Consider the following 20,076-nt stretch of genomic DNA (forward strand, 5'->3'; position numbering starts at 1 on the left):
AAGAATTCACTTCTTTTCAAGCATCTTTATCAGCTAACACCATAGGAGTCCCGAAGAAGGTCTCCACAAGCAAATGAACTCAAGCAGTAGCAAGGGTCTTGGAATTAGTTTCTTTCTAACTCTAGTAATGATAAAATGGATATGAATAAGCCAATAAGCAATGGAAAAACCATGAACCACGTGGTAAATAGCTATACCCCATGAGTCACTGAAAGATTTTACCTTTTTAAAAAAATAAATAGCCTTAAAAAATAATAATTTGCAAATTGACCAAAACATTAAAAAATACACTATAGAAAACAGCATAAAGGTTAAAGAGCAATCAATTCTGTCTATGGCTGGCCATGACTACTCAATGTTATTTGATCTTTTGTCCTTGGTGGATAAATAAGGATATTAAGTCCATTGAACTTTTTTTTTTCGGGGGGGGGTCATGTGAGAAAAATTATATGCATTTTACCTTTCCCTTAAGCCCAACCTTCATTCGTAAAGAACTAGGAGTGTCCATATGTTGAAATAAAAACCACTCTTTGAGTGTTACAAGATTTGAACTGGAGGCCAGTTCAGAGGCCGTTATATACGATTACCAATAAATGGTGACACTTTGAGTGATAGCATTTGCAGTCACAGAACTTTATTTTTAAACCAATTTTAAGTACCGAAAGGTTAAAGTTCAAAACACAAACAAAAAGAGAATACAGTTACAGTTCTCTCCACCCTGTCAAAGTGGAATTCTCCCCAGCTGTGTTAAATAAAGAAAACTTGCTCATCACTGATTGCCTTGGAAGAAAACATCTGTGACTTCCCCCATTTAATGGGTCTCTGGTGATAACTATCAAAGGAGCCCTTTTCCTAGACAAAAAGACTGATAATAAATACTTAAGAATAGTGTGCTACCTAATACCCCTTACTATTATCCCAGAAAGTCTTAGTATGTAGAAAAGGGACCCTGCTCAGGGCAATAAGCAGTACCTGTCAGTGGTGACTCAGTGACCTTATACTTCACTGGTCACTCCTCCATCCTAGAAATCCATGACAACAAATACTGGTTACTAGTTTAGTGACTAATTCAAAGAGACTAGCAGGAGAGCTAACTCGCAAGGCTTACGACACGGGCCCTCGGGTACCCAAATGCCTTTATTTGGGCCAACATAAAGTTGCTTACCTATCTAAGAAAATTCCACCCCCACAGCCTAGTTTTAGAAAAACCTGCATAAACAGGGGTGCAGAACGGGGAGGTAGGGTCGGAGGGTGGGGGGAAGGGGGAGAACATGATCAGCACCCATCACACATCACAGCTGCTCTTTCTGCAGTTCTTCCCTGCCAGCAGCGCTGAACAGACTTTCATTTTTTGGCTTGTCTCACTTTTCCCTGATCTTCTACTTTCTTAATGGCTGCCTGGATGGCCTCTTGATCACCCAGAAACTGGTGAGGCCCAACGGCGTGCAGGTTCTCATCCAGTTCCAAGAGAATGGGGACTCCAGTGGGAAGAGTGATGTTGATAATGTCTTCATCAGAGATACCTGCAGGTTAGGAGAGAGATAGACAAGGCATTAGAGGGAATGAAACGGGAGGTTTTGTTTTCGTGTTGAACTGCACCTTCACTTGGGTGTCAAATTCACTGCACGTTCAGAGCCATGCCAGGGGCTCCGAGAGATTCCAGCTCTCTTTACTGGAAGGTAAGGCTTCCCAGAAGTTAAAGGTAAAGGTAAAGGTAAAGGCCCTCCCGTTGATCGTCGATTTGCTCGAGCGGGCCCAGTAACGTCTCCATTGGAGACTTTGTTGTTACTGTGTCTGGCATATCGAATACTCTCGGTAGCTTGCCGGGCTCTCCGGGAGGGGCGGAGGAATCGAACTCGGGTCGGCCATGTTGGCCGCTTGTAAGGCGAACGTCCTACCCGCTGTGCTATCGCTCCAGCCCCCAGAAGTTAAAAAGAACAACTAAACAAAAGCTTGGACAGAGACTCACATCCCATCAAAGCTCAGGGCAAGCACAATACCTTTGGAGGCAATCTGCTCCTGACTGCTCCCTATCTAAATCTTGAGGGGTGCAAGAATAGCCGAGATAAGTACCAGGACGTTTACTTCATGGCTTGGAGGCCAGCCGCACATGCTAGGGGGAAAAGGCAGCTTAAATAGAGAAGGGAGCACCAAGTAAAGGGTGTTGGGAGGATCCTCCCAGGATGAGAGATGCATGCTAAAAGTAGACTATAGACTGAACATGACTGCCACTCAACGCCTCTTTTGCAAACCACAGCACCCAAAAGGAGAGAGAAAACAAAAGGGAATGCCCTGCCACAGGGGTGAGGTTGGTTGGGGGAGTGGAAGGGACACTGGGAGCACTGGAAGTGGAGAATGGGCTCTGGTGGAGGAATGAGTACTCAATCATTGTATAACTGAAACCCAAGCACAAAAATTTGTAAAGTCTAAACTGTACCACATGGTGTTTCACTAATAAAAATAATTTTTAAAATAAATAAATCTTGAGGGACGAAGACTGTTCTCCCCATGCCAAGGTTGTCCACATCACTTAATCACTTAATCACTTAACTTCCCGTTAGTCGTCGATTTGCTCGAGCGGGCGCCAGTAACGTCTCCATTTGTCCCTGTCGCGTGCTAGTGTAGCCCAATGGCATCTCTTCGCTCCGGGAACATGGAGGGCCTCAAACCGATCGTTCATGACCTTCACAAAGAAGTCTGACCATCTGGTAGGTGGGCGGCCACGCGGTCTCTTGACATCCCGTGGAATCCAATCAGTAACAGCTCTAGTCCAACGGTCGTCTTTAAATCTCATTACGTGACCAGCCCATCTGATTTTCGACACCTTGGCAAATGAGACAGCGTCCCTGATCCTTGATCGTCGACGGATGTCAGAACTCCGGATTCGTTCTCTCATTTGAGTGAAACGTGATATTCCAAGCATAGCTCTTTCTATTCTTCTTTGGGAGACCTGAATGGCGTTCTCTTCTTGTTTGCGTAGGGCCCAGGTCTCTGAGGCATATGTTAATGCAGGAAGAACAGTGGAATCAAAGAGATGTGCCCGGAGCCGGAGGTTCTTCGTCCTCTTAGCTATTTCTTCGACGTTCTTGAAGGCGTTCCAAGCCGCTCTCTTCCTCCTGCGCAGCTCGGGTGCCAGGTCATTTGTCATGTTGACCTCTCGACCTAGGTACACATAGCTGTTGCATTCGGAGATGGTCGTTCCATTGAGAGCGAATGGGGCGTCAGGAACAAGGCTGTTTCTCATAAACATTGTCTTCGTAAGATTCAGCTGTAGTCCTACCTTTCCACACTCACGGTCAAAGTCGGCCAGCATTTGTGCCGCTTGGCTGATGTTTGGTGTTATTAAAACAATGTCATCAGCAAAGCGGAGGTGGTGTAGTTGCCGACCATCTATCTTCACTCCCATTCCTTCCCATTCCAGTCGTCGCATGATGTTCTCGAGGGTGGCACTGAAGAGTTTTGGTGAAATGGTATCACCCTGCCGCACCCCTCTCTTGACATCAACGATCACTTCTTTGTAGAATGGTGAGATCCTGGTAGTGAATCCGCAATACAGCTCACGGAGGATCCTGATGTATTGGGCTTGAATGCCCTGATTGGCTAGGGCTTCAATGACCGCTTCCGTCTCAACAGAATCAAAAGGCCTTCTTTAAATCAATGAACGTTAAGCAGAGCGGCATCTTGAACTCCCGAGAAACCTCAATGAGTTTGGTTATCGTGTGGATATGGTCGATGGTGCTGAATCCTTTGCGGAACCCTGCTTGCTCACATGGTTGTCCTTCATCTAGTGTTCTGCCAATCCTATTCAGGATGACTCGAGTGAACAACTTGTAGATGACAGACAATAGGCAGATCGGGCGATAGTTGCCAATGTCATGGATGTCTCCCTTCTTGAACAGTAGTACGGTCCTGCTGGTTTTCCATTGAGATGGAACCTTGCATTCAGACAGGTAGCGAGTGAAGAGCCGAGCCAGTGTATTGATGAGTACTGACGGCAGGTTCTTCAGGTGTTCAGGTCTGACCTTGTCTGGGCCGGGTGCTGTTTGCTTCTTTACTGACGAAATGGCGTGTCGGATTTCGGAAGGGAGAACGTTGGGAACGACATACCCATCCTGTGGAATTTGGTATGTCGGCAAGTGGACATGGCTATCGAAGAGATTTGAGTAGAAGTCATGGATAATCTTCTCCATTGCCGTTCTGGAGGATGTGATGGATCCATCAGGACGTCGGAGGGCAGTCATCTTGGTCTTATAGTTGGCGAAGGACAGGCGGGCGTTACGAATACTTTTCCCGGCTTCTGCCGCATCTACCAGTACTTCTGCTCTTCTCTCTTTGAGGTCTTCCTTGATCGCATCTCTGCACTGCTTTGCAAGCTCGGACGTTAGCTTGCGGTTGCCTGAGGCATGCGCCAAACCACGCTGGCAAATTAGCTCAAGAGTTTTCGAAGATAGGCGACTTTTTGTGGCTATCTCTCTCTTGGCGTTCCTCGCACATTCATGGAGGTGCTGAACCAGTCGATCGTATTCCTCGTCAATGTTGTCAACAATGGCATCTTCCCATGTTGCCGCAATAGTACCAAAGAGTTCCCAGTTGGTGGTCATTCTGGGAGTTCTCTTTTTGAACTTTGCAGCCCTTTCTCCCCGCTCTGTGAAGTAGAATTTTGCACGAAGGAGACGGTGGTCCGATCCCGTTCGAAATTTTGGGACAACAGCGACATCAGTCAGGCAAAACCGTCGATTGAATATGATGTGGTCTATTTCGTTGTGGAATCGTCTACCGGGAGACTCCCATGTCCATCGTTTAGATTCTGCCTTCTGGAACTGTGAGTTACCATGAATGGTCTTGGTCGACATGATGAACTCAGACAGTCTCTCACCCTGTTCGTTCCATTCTAGGCCATGGGTTCCGATGTGAAGTTCTTCAGCTGATCTTCTCGGTCCTATCTTGGCATTAAAATCACCCACAATGATCTTGTAGAAGGTGTGGTCTTCTTTATAGAACTTCTCTAGCTCCATGTAGAACTTCTCGATTTCTCTTTCATCATAATGAGATGTTGGTGCGTAGACAACGAAGATAGAAACTGCAGGCAGTGAGCCACATCTATTCAAATGTAAACATCCGATTCGGGTTGTTAGGCATTCGAATGAATCAATGCTCTTGGCCAAGTTTGTGTTGACAAGGACACCGACACCTCCAACACCTCTTTTATCGCATGTTCCGAGGAACAATTCTTCTCCAGTGTCGAAAACGGCATGGTGAGATTCGTGTCTTCTTGTCTCGGTCAGACCAATGATGTCGTACTTGATCATTCGCGCTTGTACCATCAGGTCCTCGATGGATGCATCTGATGCTAGCGTACGTGCATTGAAAGTACAGACGATCATTTTTGTCTTCCTTCGTTGTGGCAGCCTAGGTCGGCCTTGAGATTTTGTCGGCCTCTCCTTTCTCATCCTTCTCAGTGCTGCCATGTCGGTGAAGCCTTCAGGGTCAGGTGAATGAGACCAGTTGTAGTTACTGGTTTTGGCATATCGAATACACAGCGGATAGCTTGCCAGGCTCTTCCATGCGGGCGGAATACTCTCGGTAGCTTGCCAGTCTTTCCGAGAGGTATAGAGGCTTTTGGGGTGACCTCTAATCACCCTTGTAGGTGTTACCATATTTGAACCCTATCAAATATGGTACGACAATTCCAGAAGACGGGTATTTAGTGTCCTATGATGTGTCGCGCGGCCGCTTGCGGCCGCACGGGTCCGGAAAGCGTCCTGGAGTGTGGCGACGGCTGGGTAGTGGAAGTAGTGTCCACATCACTTAAATCTTGAAAAATCTGAACGTGAACCAGGCAGATTCTCGGGGCTTGCTGTTGTACTCCTTTCTCTTCTCCTACTTTTCTAGGTCATCCTCGGGCTGGCAGAGTTTATCTTGCGACCAATCAAGTTCTACTAATTAGAATGTGGTTGGTTTCCCATCGCTGGGTGAGCTTGGAATGACCTTGGCAAGATCCAGTCAAGAACAGCGGGGATGTTAAGGATGCTGAGGAAGCAGGGTCCTCTGGAATTTAGGAAAGGATCCCACAGAAAGACTTGTCAACAGGCTTTACTCTCCCATTTTCCCTTAGCAGGGAACCTTCTGGGAGAGGAAGGCGCCCATCAAGGACAAGCGACATTCTTCTCTTTTTAAAATACAGCTGAATTACAAGCATCTCAGCTTTGCTCACCTGAGTTGTGGCTGTTGGTAAAAGGAGTTGAGGGCTGTGATAAATACCAGGAGGTTCACTCCATGGCTTCGAGGCCAGCCGCACACTCTAGGGGTAAAGGCAGCTCAGATGGAGAAGGGAGCACCAAATAAAGGGTGCTGGGAAGATCCGCCCAGGACGGGAGATGCATGCTGAAGATAGACTCTACACTGAACATGATTGCCATCCAATGCCTCTTCTGCAAACCACAGCACCCAAAAGGAGAGAACAAAAGGGAGCGCCCTGCCACAGAGGCAGGGTGGGATGGGGGACGGGGGGTGGTAGGGATACTGGGTTTGGTGGGGGTGGAGAATGGGCACTGGTGGTGGGATGAGTACTCGATCATTGTATAACTGAAACCCAAGCACAAAAACTTGTAAGTCTACTACTGTATCTCATGGTGCTTCACTAATTAAAAATAAATAAATAAATAGATAGATAGATAGATAAATAAAAGGAGTTGTGGTAGCAACCAGCAGCAACAGTTTCATTTCATGACTCCTTTTAACTATCAACAACTAACGTGGATTGAGCCCATCTCACCTGCCACGGGCTCCTCGAAGCACTGAACATGTATTAACTTCTTTAGTCATCACGGTAATCCTACAAGAATGTGAGCTATCATTTGTCCACTGAACAAGTTCCGGCACAGAGAATTTCAGTAAACAGCTCAAGATCACACTGATAGTAAATCCGGCTGAGCTTGGACTCAAACCCCTGGCATTTAGAACTACTGTGCAATGGGACGCTCGGGTTCCTCTAAGTTTAAAATGAGAGAAGAAAAGACTTGTGGAGAGAGATTGAGGGAAGGAAGCTAAAAGGCCATTCAGATGATGGCAATGAGGTGCTTGGGACCGGGAGCACACCTTTGTCGCGGACGTCTACATTCTAACCATATGCGTCTGCGCAACAGTCATAGAAAGGAACGAGGTGGGGCCAGGTCGCAGGACAGTCCAGGGTGTCGACTTGACTAGGATTCGATGATGGCAGAGCAGATTATTAGTGGTTAACCAACAATGCGCCTTTTCATCTTAATCCCAGTTCCTGGGAGGGTGCTTTATTAAAATTCCACATCTCGGTCCAGAAGTGCTACTCAGAACTCTTAGGCGTACACTGCACAACCTCTAATTGCTGTGAAACAACAGAAGGAAATCAGTGTATCTCCCACGTCTACTCACTGCCTGTGCCTTCTTCAGCCAATCTTGATTCTGCACATTAACTCCGTAATTTTAGGCAAGTAATCTCTCTAAGCCTTCGTCTCTGCTATCCAAAAAAAAAAGAAAAGAAAAGAAAAAGAAAAAGAAAAGAAAAGGAAAGAAAGAAAAGAAAAGAAACCAAACCAGGACATTCCACTCTCCCACCACTAGAAAAAAAAAGGGTAGGCAGGAGATTACAAATCTAGCACAATAAATAAATCAATCCAATACAACAACAAAGAAGAACCCAGTACGAGCTTTCTACGGGTCCTTCTTTCTCTACTAGGAATTCTCTTCTAGGTCAGAGAGTTCACGAGCAGACTCCTGAAACTCTGCACGTCCTTATGCCCACGCTTCGAGCCTCCACAAGATTACCATCCTGCACTCAAGCTGGCACGAACAGCCGCCTTCAGACCAGGCAGCCAACTGTTGGGCTGGAAGCCGACTGCCTGGAGCCTAAGAACCATCTGGCTCTGTCCTTCAGGTCAGCTGTCGGCTGGAGGCATTGCTGTGGTCATAGGCATCGCTAGGAGTAAACCAGAAGGGGAGTCAACCACTGAGGCTATGGAACCCAGAGGGAGCTCTGGAGGTCCCCGTCTGTGACCTGAGTCAGGAGCTTACCTCTCTCATACATGGTTTCCAATAATTAGCCTACCATGGATAGACCTAAGATATAAGAGCTTAGATTAAAAAACATAGACATACAGGGGCTGGAGCAATAGCACAGCGGGTAGGGCATTTGCCTCGCATGTGGCCGACCCGGGTTCGATTCCCAGCATCCCCTATGGTCCCCTGAGCACTGCCAGGGGTAATTCCTGAGTGCAGAGCCAGGAGTAACCCCTGTGAATCTCCAGGTGGACCCAAAAAGAAAAAAAAAACTTAGACATACAGCATAAAATGTAGATTAAAATGAGCAGGGTGTTTGCCTTGCACGCGGCTGACCCAGGTTCGATTCCCAGCATACCATATGGTCCCCTGAGCACCACCAGGAGTAATTCCTGAGTGCAGAGCCAGGAGTAACCCCTGTGCATTGCCAGGTGTGATCCAAAAAGGAAAAAAAAAGAAAAGAAAGTAGGGGAAAAAAGAAAATGAAAAAAGACCACTGAATGATAGAGAAAAATATTGAAAATCATACATTGGATACAGGACTTGGGCTAAGAATACATAGAGAACCACTGTACTTCAAAAATAGAGATAATTGGAACTGACATTTCTCCAAAGAAGATATTCAAATGCCCAACAAGCATATGAAGATGCTCAGCACCACCAGCCATCAGAAAATGTAAATCAAATCCATAATGAAATACAACTTCAACCTCCTACCCCCAGGATAGATACCATCAAAAAAGTCAGACTGTAAACAAGTGTTGCTGAGAATGGGGATAAACCTACACCCTAATACACTGTGAAGCCAGGAATATAAAATTCCTACAGACTCTTGGGAAAACATGGAGGTGAGTCCTCAAACAGTGAAACATAGCGTGATCATGTGACCAGGCATTTTATGCCTAGCTATATAATCTAGAGAAATGAAAACAAATGCCCCACAAAAACACTGTACATAACAATGTAAATTATAATAGCCAAAAATTGAAAACCACCTACAAGGCCATCAATAGATGAAAGGATAAACGGAGTGCCTCGTAGCCATATTCTGGAATACTATTTGGCGATTAAAAGGAATTAAATGCTAACATATGCCAAAGATGATGAAACCTGGACAACATTACGCTAAATCAAAGGAGCCAGTCAGATGGACCATAAACATATGACTCCATATTCAAATAAATATGACTCCACACCTATGAAATGGCCCAGACAGGCAAAGCTCTAGTCATAGACACAGAAGTTGGCCAGAGCACTTTGGGGGGCAATGGGAGGTGGCAGCTAAGGGGTGTGTTTCTTCTGAAGTGATGCAAATGTTCCAAAAGGACTGTGGTGATAGATGGACCCATCTGTGAATGTACTAAAGGTCACAGAGCTGTACTCTTTAACTGAATACACACCGTATGGTGTGTGGGTTAGATCTCAATGCAATGGAAAATGCTGAGCAGATTCAGAGATGTGAAATAAATAGCTCATGCAGGACACTAGCTGAGGCAGTAAAGTTGGACCTGTTGCTTTTATGCCTAAATCCCAGGACACGGCTGGCATCTGATCATGGCTACTGCCACCAGAGCCTAAGAAGAGAGGAGACTGTCTGTGAGTGTGCTCTGTCTGGTCAAGGTACCAGCGCATGGTACTGTGCTCCAGGAATGGGGGAGGGAATGAAGTAATGTGTCTGACCCCACCCCTCACCCCAAAACAACTGCCACACTGGGAAGACGATGTGGGGAATGGAGGGTTTAGGGATTGCACTCTTTGATCTCAGAGAAGTCCAGGGGTTCTGCAAAGGGCTGACACAAACATAGGACTCACACATTGGCCCCCGGGCCTTGGATCCAGCCAGACCTAATTGGCCCTCTCTTTAATAGCACCGCTCTCGGTTTATGCCTTTTGGCTCTGATAATAATCCATTTTTGTGTGGGACTCAAGTCAAAGAGTCAACTAACCAAAGGCCACTATAATATTTCACCTACAAAGGACCGGGGACTCCAAACCAGAGATGTTTCCAATAAATAAATGAAAGTCAACATTCCACTTTAATGACTACTCCAGCGGCTTAAACAGCAGACTAATTACATACAAATATTTAAAATACTTAGACTGGTTACTAATCAGTCAATGAGACTTAAGTGACTGAAATTTTAAAAGAGCAAATTAGGGAAAAGAACCACTGCAGGGAAGCCATTACTCACTGCTGACTGTTGGTACAAGCTACATTTTTCACCCTAAGATAGTTGAACCAGCAGAGCTCCTCAGGCTAAAATAATGTATCAGCACTGGATTAAACCAAGCACTGTCAACAAGTTATATATTACAATTCACTCACTGGGCCATCATATGAAAGCCAGGACAAGTACCCAGATTCTGCAACTCCTACCTGATAAAATGGCTTAGATATTTTATACCACGGCCAAGAATATGCTCAAGGGAAACATGAGAGAATTCTCATCCTGTGTCCACCCCCGTGGGCTGGAGCAATAGCACAGCGGGTAGGGCGTCTGCCTTGCACACGGCCGACCTGGGTTCAATTCCTCTGCCCCTCTCGGAGAGCCTGGCAAGCTACCGAGAGTATCTCGCCCGCACAGCAAAACCTGGAAATCTACCCGTGATGTATTCAATATGCCGAAAGCAGTAACAACAAGTCTCACAATTTGTTGTGAGACGTTACTGGTGCCCACTCGAGCAAATCGATGAACAACGGGAAGAGAGTGACAGTGACAGTCCACCCCCGCCTCCTGACTCTATCACTTCTCTGGAGCAAGCACATCATGAACTCCTAACCATAGCCCTTATTTTATTTGGGGAGTGAGGAGTTGGGAGTCACAACCGACAGTGCTCAGGAATGATCCTGGTGATACTTAAGGGACCCATATGTGGTACCAGGGATCAAACCAGGATCAGGGGATGCAAAGCAAGTGTCTTTCTTATACCCTGGACTCACTTTCTCTGGCCCCAATAATCGTTATTCTCAAATCTCCACATAGGACCACTGAGGGCTTGACTGCAATTAATTTAAATAGCACTGTACTCCCATTGTTCATGGATTTGCTCAAGCAGGCCCAATAGCATCTCCATTGTGAGACTTGTTACTGTGTTTGGTGTATCAAATACGTCAGGGGTAGCTTGCCAGACTCTGCAGTGTGGGCGAGATACTCTTGGTAGCTTGCTGGGCTCTCCGAGAGGGGCAGAGGAATCGAACCCGGGTCTTCTGGGTAACTCACATGCAAGGCAAACACCCTACCCTCTGTGCTATTGCTCCAGCCCATCAATTTAAATAACTGGCCTAATTCAAACAAGAAATAGTGAAAAGTTTAGAAATGAGTCAAAGGGGTAACTTGACCAAAATGAGGAGAAATTTAGGTACTTCGTTTTTTGCATACAGGACTAATTTCAGGAGGACAAATCCACACTTCTAGGCTCCTTTCCCATGTTACGATAACTGAAACAGAAATCACTTATTCAACTCACCGTCCTCATATTACAGTGTTCAAACCCTGCTTTCTATTAGAGGCAGTCCTACACATGCTCGCTTCTCCCACCAGGATTAGAAATGCCTTGAGAGTATGGACCATTTTTCTCCAATCTCCATATCACCCATGCGAGAAGAACAGCAAGAATTGAGCAAACTGTTCAACTATAAGGAACACTATTAGCATCGACTACTAGGATCCAGAAAGTATTTACTTAAATGGTCCACTACTACTACTAGATTTATGTTACCTATTTACACATAACTAAAGGCAATAAAGAATAAAACAGTAATTAAAATTACGGCCAGGGACTGGAGAGACAGCACAGCGGGTAGGGCGTTTGCCTTGCACACGGCCGACCCGGGTTCGATTCCCAGCATCCCATACGGTCCCCTGAGCACTGCCAGGAGTAACTCCTGAGTGCAGAGCCAGGAGTAACCCCTGTGCTTCGCCAGGTGTGACCCAAAAAGCAAAATAATAATAATAATAATAATAATAATAAAAGGTAAAGGTAAAGGCCCTCCCGTTGATCGTCGATTTACTTGAGCGGGCCCAGTAACGTCTCCATTGGAGACTTTGTTGTTACTGTGTCTGGCATATCGAATACTCTCGGTAGCTTGCCAGGCTCTCTGAGAGGGGCGGAGGAATCGAACTCGGGTCGGCCATGTTGGCCGCTTGTAAGGCGAACGCCCTACCCGCTGTGCTATCGCTCCAGCCCAATAATAATAATAATAATAATAATAAAATTACGGCCACATAAAGCCTGTGTATGAGAGCATCCTAAGGACTTTGTCAGATACAGTCCTGGCTGAGCTTCAGATAAAGAAGCAAAGGAATATGAAGCTACTCTAAAGCAGGCACTGGATGTGCCCATTCTCCGAGCTGTATTCTTGCACCAAGAGTGAGTCCTCAGCACCCAGGTGAAATGAATGAGCCTAAAGTCTGGGCCTGTCAGTTAACCTGTCTTTTGGTGGGGGGATAGCTCAATGGGAGAATATGTCTTTGCATGTACGAAGCTCTCGATTACATTTCCAGGCACCCCAATTTTTTCAAATGGTAAACAAATCAATCTAGTCTTATTACAGAAGCCTTCATTAAAGACTGTCTTTTTTTATTTACCTTAGGGGGAAAAAATAAAGGGGTGAAATGTTTGAACCGCTCATGGTTGTTTTCACTTAGTGATAATAAAGAAAACCAGCCAAATTACTCTTGTTCTCTTGTTTTCTCCAAATTCGTTCACTCAGAAATGTTGGAATTTCACGAAATAGGAATGTTTCTGTTCTGAGAGACAGAAACATTTTTTGTAGGGCAAGAGGAAATTCTGATTCTAGTTTGAGGGATAAGAAACAGAGAAGAGCTTTAATCAACTGGTTCAATTGTGAGGACCCATCAGAAGGCAAGCCACACCGACGGGTGATTTTGTGACAATTTGTTCCACATTCTCTTGCCAATATGAGTGCTGGCAGAAGATAATGCTGAATTTCAGAGATAGCCCACCTCCTTTATAATGATAATTCTTAAATAAGCTTCCAGTATCTGTATTGCAAACCATAATGCCCAAAAGGGGAGGGGGGGGAGAGAGGGAGAGGGGGAGAGAGAGAGAGAGAGAGAGAGAGAGAGAGAGAGAGAGAGAGAGAGAGAGAGAGAGAGAGACAGGGAAAGAGAGAGGCAAACCATAATGACTTGCAGGGGAGGGGGTGTAGGAGGGGAAACTGAGGACACTGGGGAAGGGACAAGGGAGGGTGTTGGAACACCATATGCATTATGTGATTGAAACCTAATCACAAACAACTTTGTAACTCACTGTAATTCAATGGATATATTTTTTAAATTATAACTATTTAAAGTTAGAATGCTATAATGTAGCACATAAAGTTTTTTTTTAATTTATTTTGTATTATGAATAAGCACCTCCAATTATATAAGGCAGGGGAAAGACTCCATCCTACATTTAGTTTTGTACCTAAACTAACAATTTGCAAAATGCAGGTTTCGCTCGATTATAATGACAGAAAGTCGAACCATTCCTCGGACACAAGCATGTGCCTCCCGGAAGAGAGGCTTGAATTTGCTGCTTCTGAAAATATCACACTAAAATGCCAAAGGTGAGCGCTTGCTGGTCCCCAGCCCCACTGCGGGACCCATGACCTTTCCCCCTGAGTCTCTCATTTCATCTCAGCATTTCTCTGCCTTGTGTGTGCAGCTGTGCGCCCGTGTGCAGGGATCAAGCCCGTCTTTCATGAGACGCCTGCGTGCCCCTCTCGTTTTCCAACTCAAAACTGCTTTCCCTTGTCCTGAGCATGAACCCAGACTAAACAATCCACTTCCGCTGGCAAGATGCGGGCTCCAACTGCTGCTCCGGTCCCGTACCTGCCGGCGGGCCAGCAGGAAACAAACAGGAAGGGAGCATGCCAGCCGCAGAGAAAGAAATGCACATCCCGTCTGGAACACGGCAGAATAGGATGCTTTTCGATACTAAGTCTGGGTGTTAGTGTGTGCTTGGTGGGGCCGTGGGGGTAACATGTCTGAGCCCGGGAGGGGCGGGGTGGGTTCATCCTGGGCTGACCCTCACAGGGCAGGCTAAGTCTCTCTTGCTGCAAAAAAACAAAAAACAAAAAAAAAAAAAAAAAAAAAAGGAAAATGGTCCCTTAGCAAGAATTTTCTTGCACTGGTATCTCACCTGTCTGTTTATCGTCTGCCTTCTTTGGAAATTCCTTCAGAATTATTATTAAGTGAAAAGAAAAGCAACCCAGGCTGGAGAGATGATGTGATGGAGGTGAAGACTCTTGCCTTGCATGCAACTGGTGGCTGACCTGAATCCCAGCTCCAGCACTGCAAGGGGTGTCGGAGCCCCACCAGGAGTGAGCCTTGAGCCTGGAGGAGACCCTGAGAACCACTGAGTATACCCCGCCCCCCACCCCTGGACACACACAAGAAAGTAAAGCAATACCCAAATTAGATGCAGGAGCGTCCTGGCCAGAAGCCCAGCCAAGACGCAGCTGCACCGCTCTGGGTAGGTGCGATTCTGCTCACAGAGCTAACCTGGTTCTGAAGGGGGATACTTGTCTCTCACCGTCCCTTTCTCCTGCATCTACAGAGCAATGTGAGGAGGAGGAAAAAGACAGGCAGGAGACAGTGCAGGTCACAGGACTTGGTGCAAAATGAGCGGAGGCAGCTCCAGGGTGGGGGAAAACCGCAGGAGAGGTGCTCCCCAGCTCTACGGAGCAGAACGCCTGGCCCGGGAGCTCCATCAGAACCGGGACTTCACACGTGCTAGGCAGGCTCTCTGCTGCTTGAGCCGTAGCCCGGCCCTCCCCAAGCCATCCCTCATTAGACCTGAGAGCTTCTCTCAGTAAGTGAGAGCTTAAAGGGCTGAGCTAAACGAGCCTCTGACACCAAATGGTCCTCCGAGGACCTTGGGGCACGGCCCTGGTGGTACCCAGAGCCACTCTAGGTAATAATGGAGTGACCGCAGGGGCCCAAGTACTGGTGAGGAGGTCCCCTCCAAAATAAACAAACAAACATAGTTTTGTGGCTTTTTTTTTTTGAAGACAAAAATGGAAGGGGAATTTGTTCATGCCACCCACCTAGTAACGGGCGGTATGAGGGATGCTCTTTGAAAGAGTCCAGATGCTCACTGAAGTGACCACCCCCCGCCCGCCCCCCCTCCCCCCCCCCCCACACACACAGCTCCTGCAGGCTTGAGCAAGCAATGGCCACGCTCTCCGGGTTCCTCTTCCAAGGGACAGGGTGGCAGGGCAGGATGGCAACTTTTATGCAAGTTTACAAACTGACAAACTGCTCTGCTCTGTCATTCCGTGAAATGAGCGCCAGGCCTGTATGAGGGCGATGGTCCTTTTCATGAACGACAGCGGGGCAGGAGTGAGGCTTCTGTCTGTGTCTTCACAGCCACGCCCTCCTCCACCCATCTGCTCTCGGACCCTGCCCACTTACCTTTTCTGGGCAGACATGTAAATGGAACTATAGAATGCATAATGCCATGTTTCTGTTCCTGTTATTGCTTTTATTTAAGAAACAAAATTTGGGGGCTGTAGCAAGAGCACAGCAGGTAGGGCATTTGCCTTGCATGCAGCGGACCCCGGGTTCGATTCCCAGCATCCCATATGGTCCCCCGAGCACCACCAGGAATAATTCCTGAGTGCATGAGCCAGGAGTAATCCCTGTGCATCATGTGGTGTGACCCAGAAAGCAAAAAAAAAAATTTCTTTTTCTGGAGGTGCTCCCCACCCCCCGCCTGTTCAGGAGGCCGCTTGCTCCTGGAATCTTCACTTGGCTTTGTGCTCAGTTATGTCTGTGTCTAAAAATCCTCCTTGTAGAAGGACCAGGATTAGGGACATCCTCAAGGCCCCATTTTCACTTGCCTCTTTAAAGACCTTTTCTCTAAATACAGTCTTGTTCTGGGGTATTAGGGATTAGGATTCACAAAACAGGGGGTGGAGAGAGAACAAAGGCGAAAGGCACTTCCCTTGCACAAGCCTGCAGTCATTTGCGCCCTGGGCACCCCATATGGTCCCCAGAGCTTGCCGGGAGAGATCCCTGAGCACAGAGCCAAGAGAAGGTCCTGAGCACTACTGGGTGTGGGCCCAAACAGCAAAATAGAACAAGATAGAAAACAAAAATTAAAAATCATAACTAATTTGGTGGGGCTGGAGCGATAGCACAGCGGCAGGGCGTTTGCCTTACAAGCGGCCAACATGGCCGACCCGAGTTCGATTCCTCCGCCCTTCTCGGAGAGCCCGGCAAGCTACCGAGAGTATCTTGCCCGCATGGCAGAGCCTGGCAAGCTCCCCGTGATGTATTCGATATGCCAGACACAGTAACAAGAAGTCTCATGATGGAGACGTTACTGGGCCCGCTTGAGCAAATCGATGAATAATGGGAGGACGGTGACCGTGACAACTAATTTGGTAGTGGTCAAACCTAGTCTTAGTCTCTTTCTTTTTTTCTTTTTTCTTTTTGGGTCACACTCGGCGATGCACAGGCAGGGGTTATTCCTGGCTCTGCACTCAGGAATTACTCCTAGCAGTGCTCGGGGGACCAAAAATGGGATGCTGGGAATCGAATCCGGATTGGCTGCGTGCAGGGCAAACGCCCTCCCCACTGGACTTTGGCTCCAGTCCCTAGTCTAGTCTCTTTCATGCACATCATTTCTTCTCTGTTCAACGTGAGAGTCAATCACTACAGGGAATCACACAACATTCAAGCACTCCGTGAATCTTAACAACAGCACCACCAGGGGGTACTCTAAGCCCAAAAGGAAACAAACACACTGTTCAACCCCAGATGGGGAGGCAAGAACACAAACCGCTTCATGTCTTCCTATGATCAGTCTCCATCCTCACATCCCCAGGGACGGGCTTGAGCTTAGCGGCACGTTCTGGCTTTTCTGTCTATTATTTCCCCTGAACATCCGCGAGCCTCCCTGGCTACGATCATTTCTCTGTCTCCCACTGACACAGCCCTCCCTTCCCTTCTCTAGTCCTGTGCCCTTTCCACTTCCGCCTACCTCCTCCCTCAGTCTCATCTTCCTGCCAGTTACTTCGCCCAGCATGAGCAGCGCTCTTTTAAATCGGTCACCCCTCCAAATAAAAACTTTTTCTGTACAGCGTGTTCACAGTGAGAGGGACTGCGAACGTAACTGAGTTCTCCAGATCCCACTTTTTAAAGGAGACTTTCAGGGACCAAAGCGATAGTACAGCCCACAGGGCCTTTGCCTTGCATGCAGCTGACCTGAGTTCAATCCCTGGCATCCCATATGGTCCCCAGAGCACCGCCAGGAGTAATTCCTGAGTGCAGAGTCAGGAGTAACCCCTGAGCACCACCAGAGCAAAATAAGAAAAAGACAAAAGAGAAGGTCAGGTGAAAATGGAGGCCAATGGCGTGGATGTGGCGAGAAAGGGACACTCCTTCACTGTTGGTGGGAATGTCCACTGGTTCAGCCCTTCTGGAAAACAGTATGGACGATTCTCAAAAAATTAGAAATTGAGCTCCCATTTGACCCAGCAATACCACTCCTGGGAATATATCCCAGAGAGGCAAAAATGTATAGTCGAAGTGACATCTGCACTTGTTTGTTCATTGCAGCACTCTTTACAATAGCCAGAAACTGGAAGAAACCTGAATGCCCAAGAACAGATGACTGGTTAAAGAAACTTTGGTACATCTACACAATGGAGTACTATGTAGCTCTTAGAAAAGATGAAGTCATGAAATTTACATACAAGTGGTACAATATGGAAAGTATCATGCTAAGCGAAATGAGTCAGAAAGAGAGGGATAGACATAGAAAGATTGCATTCATCTGGGGGATATAAAGTAACAAAGTATGAGATTAATACCCAAGAATAGCTGAGATCAGCACCAGGAGGATTACTCCATAACTTAGAGGCCAGCCGGGTATCCTAGAGGAAAGGGCTGTTCAGATAGAGAAGGGAGCACCAAATAAAGGATGTTTGGAGGATCCTCCCAGGAGGGGAGATGCATGTCGAAAGTAGACTATGGACTGAACATGTTTGCCACTCAATGCCTCTTTTGCAGACCACAACACCCAAAAGGAGAGAGAGAACACAGGGGATTGCCCTGCCACAGAGACAGGGGGGATGGGGGGATGGGGGTGGGAGGGATATTATCCATGGTGGTGGAAAATGGGCACTGGTGGAGGGATGGGTATCTGATCATTGTATAATTGAAACCAAAGCACAAAAAATTGTAAATCTACAACTTTAAAAAAAATAAAATAAAATAAAGGGGGAAAAAAAAAAAAAAAGAAAATGGAGGCCAATAATGTGATCAATTCCAGGCAAATGCCAGAAGCTCTTTGAAGGGAGAGAGGATTCTCCTAAGGCTGACTCCCATCAACCCTGGCCTGGCCCCATCAACACTTTGATGTAGGACTACAAGTCCCCAAAACTGTGAGAAAGGTTATAAGAGCGGTTTTAAGTCTGCTAGCTTTCCATACTTTATTACAGTAGTACTAAATCATTATAGAGGCAGTTACCTAGGCAACTGTTGGGTCATATGATAACACTAAGTTCAGCCCATTCAGGAACTGCCAGATTATTTCTCAAAGCAGCTATGCAATGAGCTCCGTTTCCCATCAATTACTAAAGGTTTCAAGGTAAAGGTAAAGGTAAAGGCCCTCCCGTTGTTCATCGATTTGCTTGAGCGGGCCCAGTAACGTCTCCATTGGAGACTTTGTTGTTACTGTGTTTGGCATATCGAATACATCACGGGTGGCTTGCCAGGCTCTGCCGTGCGGGCGAGGTACTCTCAGTAGTTTGCCCGGCTCTCCAAGAGGGGCGGAGGAATCGAACTCGGGTTGGCCATGTTGGCTGCATGCAAGGCAAATGCCCTACCGCTGTGCTATCGCTCCAGCCGAAGGTTTCAAAACCCCCCTCAAATATAGAAAGTCGTTATTCTATGTGTAAACGACTCCGATGTTCATTAATACACGTAGTTCTCCCTCCATCCCCTCCTTGGTGATCATTTTCTCTACCATCACTTGCTAAACCTTCCCACTTTAAGAAAAAAAATGCCACTATCGATTAAATCAGCAATGCATTAAGAGGAGGGTTAGAGAATGAGTGTGTTTGGGCCTTTGGAATAATTTTATTTCTTTTTTTTATGTAGGAGTACTACTATTTATTCAGCCACTGATTAGCTGATTGATTGGAATAATTTTTAAGGGCTCTAAATCTAAAGATAATTGAAGTGAGAGTGAGAGTAAATGAAACTAAACATCAAGATTTTTCTTTTTTGGAAGAGGGGGGCACACCCACCAGTGCTCAGGGATTACTCTAGCAGAGCTAGGGGGACCATACATGGTGCTGGGGATCGAACCTGGATTGACCATGTGCAAGGCAAGCAACCTACTCACTGTACGATTGCTCCGACCCCAAGACGAAACTTTTTTAAGGAAGACTTTCCTGGCTAAGAATAAGAAATAGTGAGAATCCACTATGTTGTCCAGCAGTGATGTTTATCCATCACGGAATCAAATATCTAACTTCTGACCCAGGGAAAATCGAGTCCTTTATATAGCAGAGTAAACATGACATAGGCATATTCACATGAATTGAGCACTACGTCCCCCATATAAAGGTTTTACTAGGCAATAAAGTGTGCAGATCTCAGGTCTCTGCACAGCTAATGGATGTCAGTTACAGTTACATGAGTAATGATTTGGCTCTTGGCCATATTATAAAAATTAATGGTGGGGAAGATGCATGGGGGGGAGGACATGCTTACTGTAAAGTTTTCATGAAAATCTCATTTTTTAACCTATTTTTAAGAACTCTCCCTTACTTTACAAACAATGCCTGACTTCATTTTTCACAGCCTCACACTGAAAACTAAAGATGAATGGAAAAAGAAGGCTGGAGAAATGCAGATTAAAGTCAGCAAACTATCTGCTGTGAACAAAGATAGGAAACCAGTACCCAGAGCAGATCACTTATAAAGCACAACTACTGAGGATTACTTAGCAAAGAGAGAGGACAACGAGAAATCCCTTGACTTGTCCCAATGCCACCACTGGGGCCCCAAACTGGTA

At 46.4% G+C, this 20,076-nt stretch overlaps 1 protein-coding gene across 1 annotated transcript in view; it reads right to left on the bottom strand.

Annotated features, from left to right (window-relative positions):
- Window positions 1–598: 598 nt before the first annotated feature.
- BPGM (bisphosphoglycerate mutase) overlaps window positions 599–20,076 on the bottom strand; it is a 37,896-nt gene continuing 18,418 nt past the window's right edge. Inside the window, exon 3 of the mRNA XM_056123985.1 lies at window positions 599–1,523. Within this exon, the coding sequence (XP_055979960.1) occupies window positions 1,345–1,523 (179 nt within the window). The 3' untranslated portion in view covers window positions 599–1,344. The remainder of the gene's footprint in view (window positions 1,524–20,076) is intronic.

The sequence above is a fragment of the Sorex fumeus genome, unplaced genomic scaffold, assembly GCF_029834395.1.
Source record: "Sorex fumeus unplaced genomic scaffold, SorFum_2.1 ptg000048l, whole genome shotgun sequence".
Classification (NCBI taxonomy): domain Eukaryota; kingdom Metazoa; phylum Chordata; class Mammalia; order Eulipotyphla; family Soricidae; genus Sorex; species Sorex fumeus.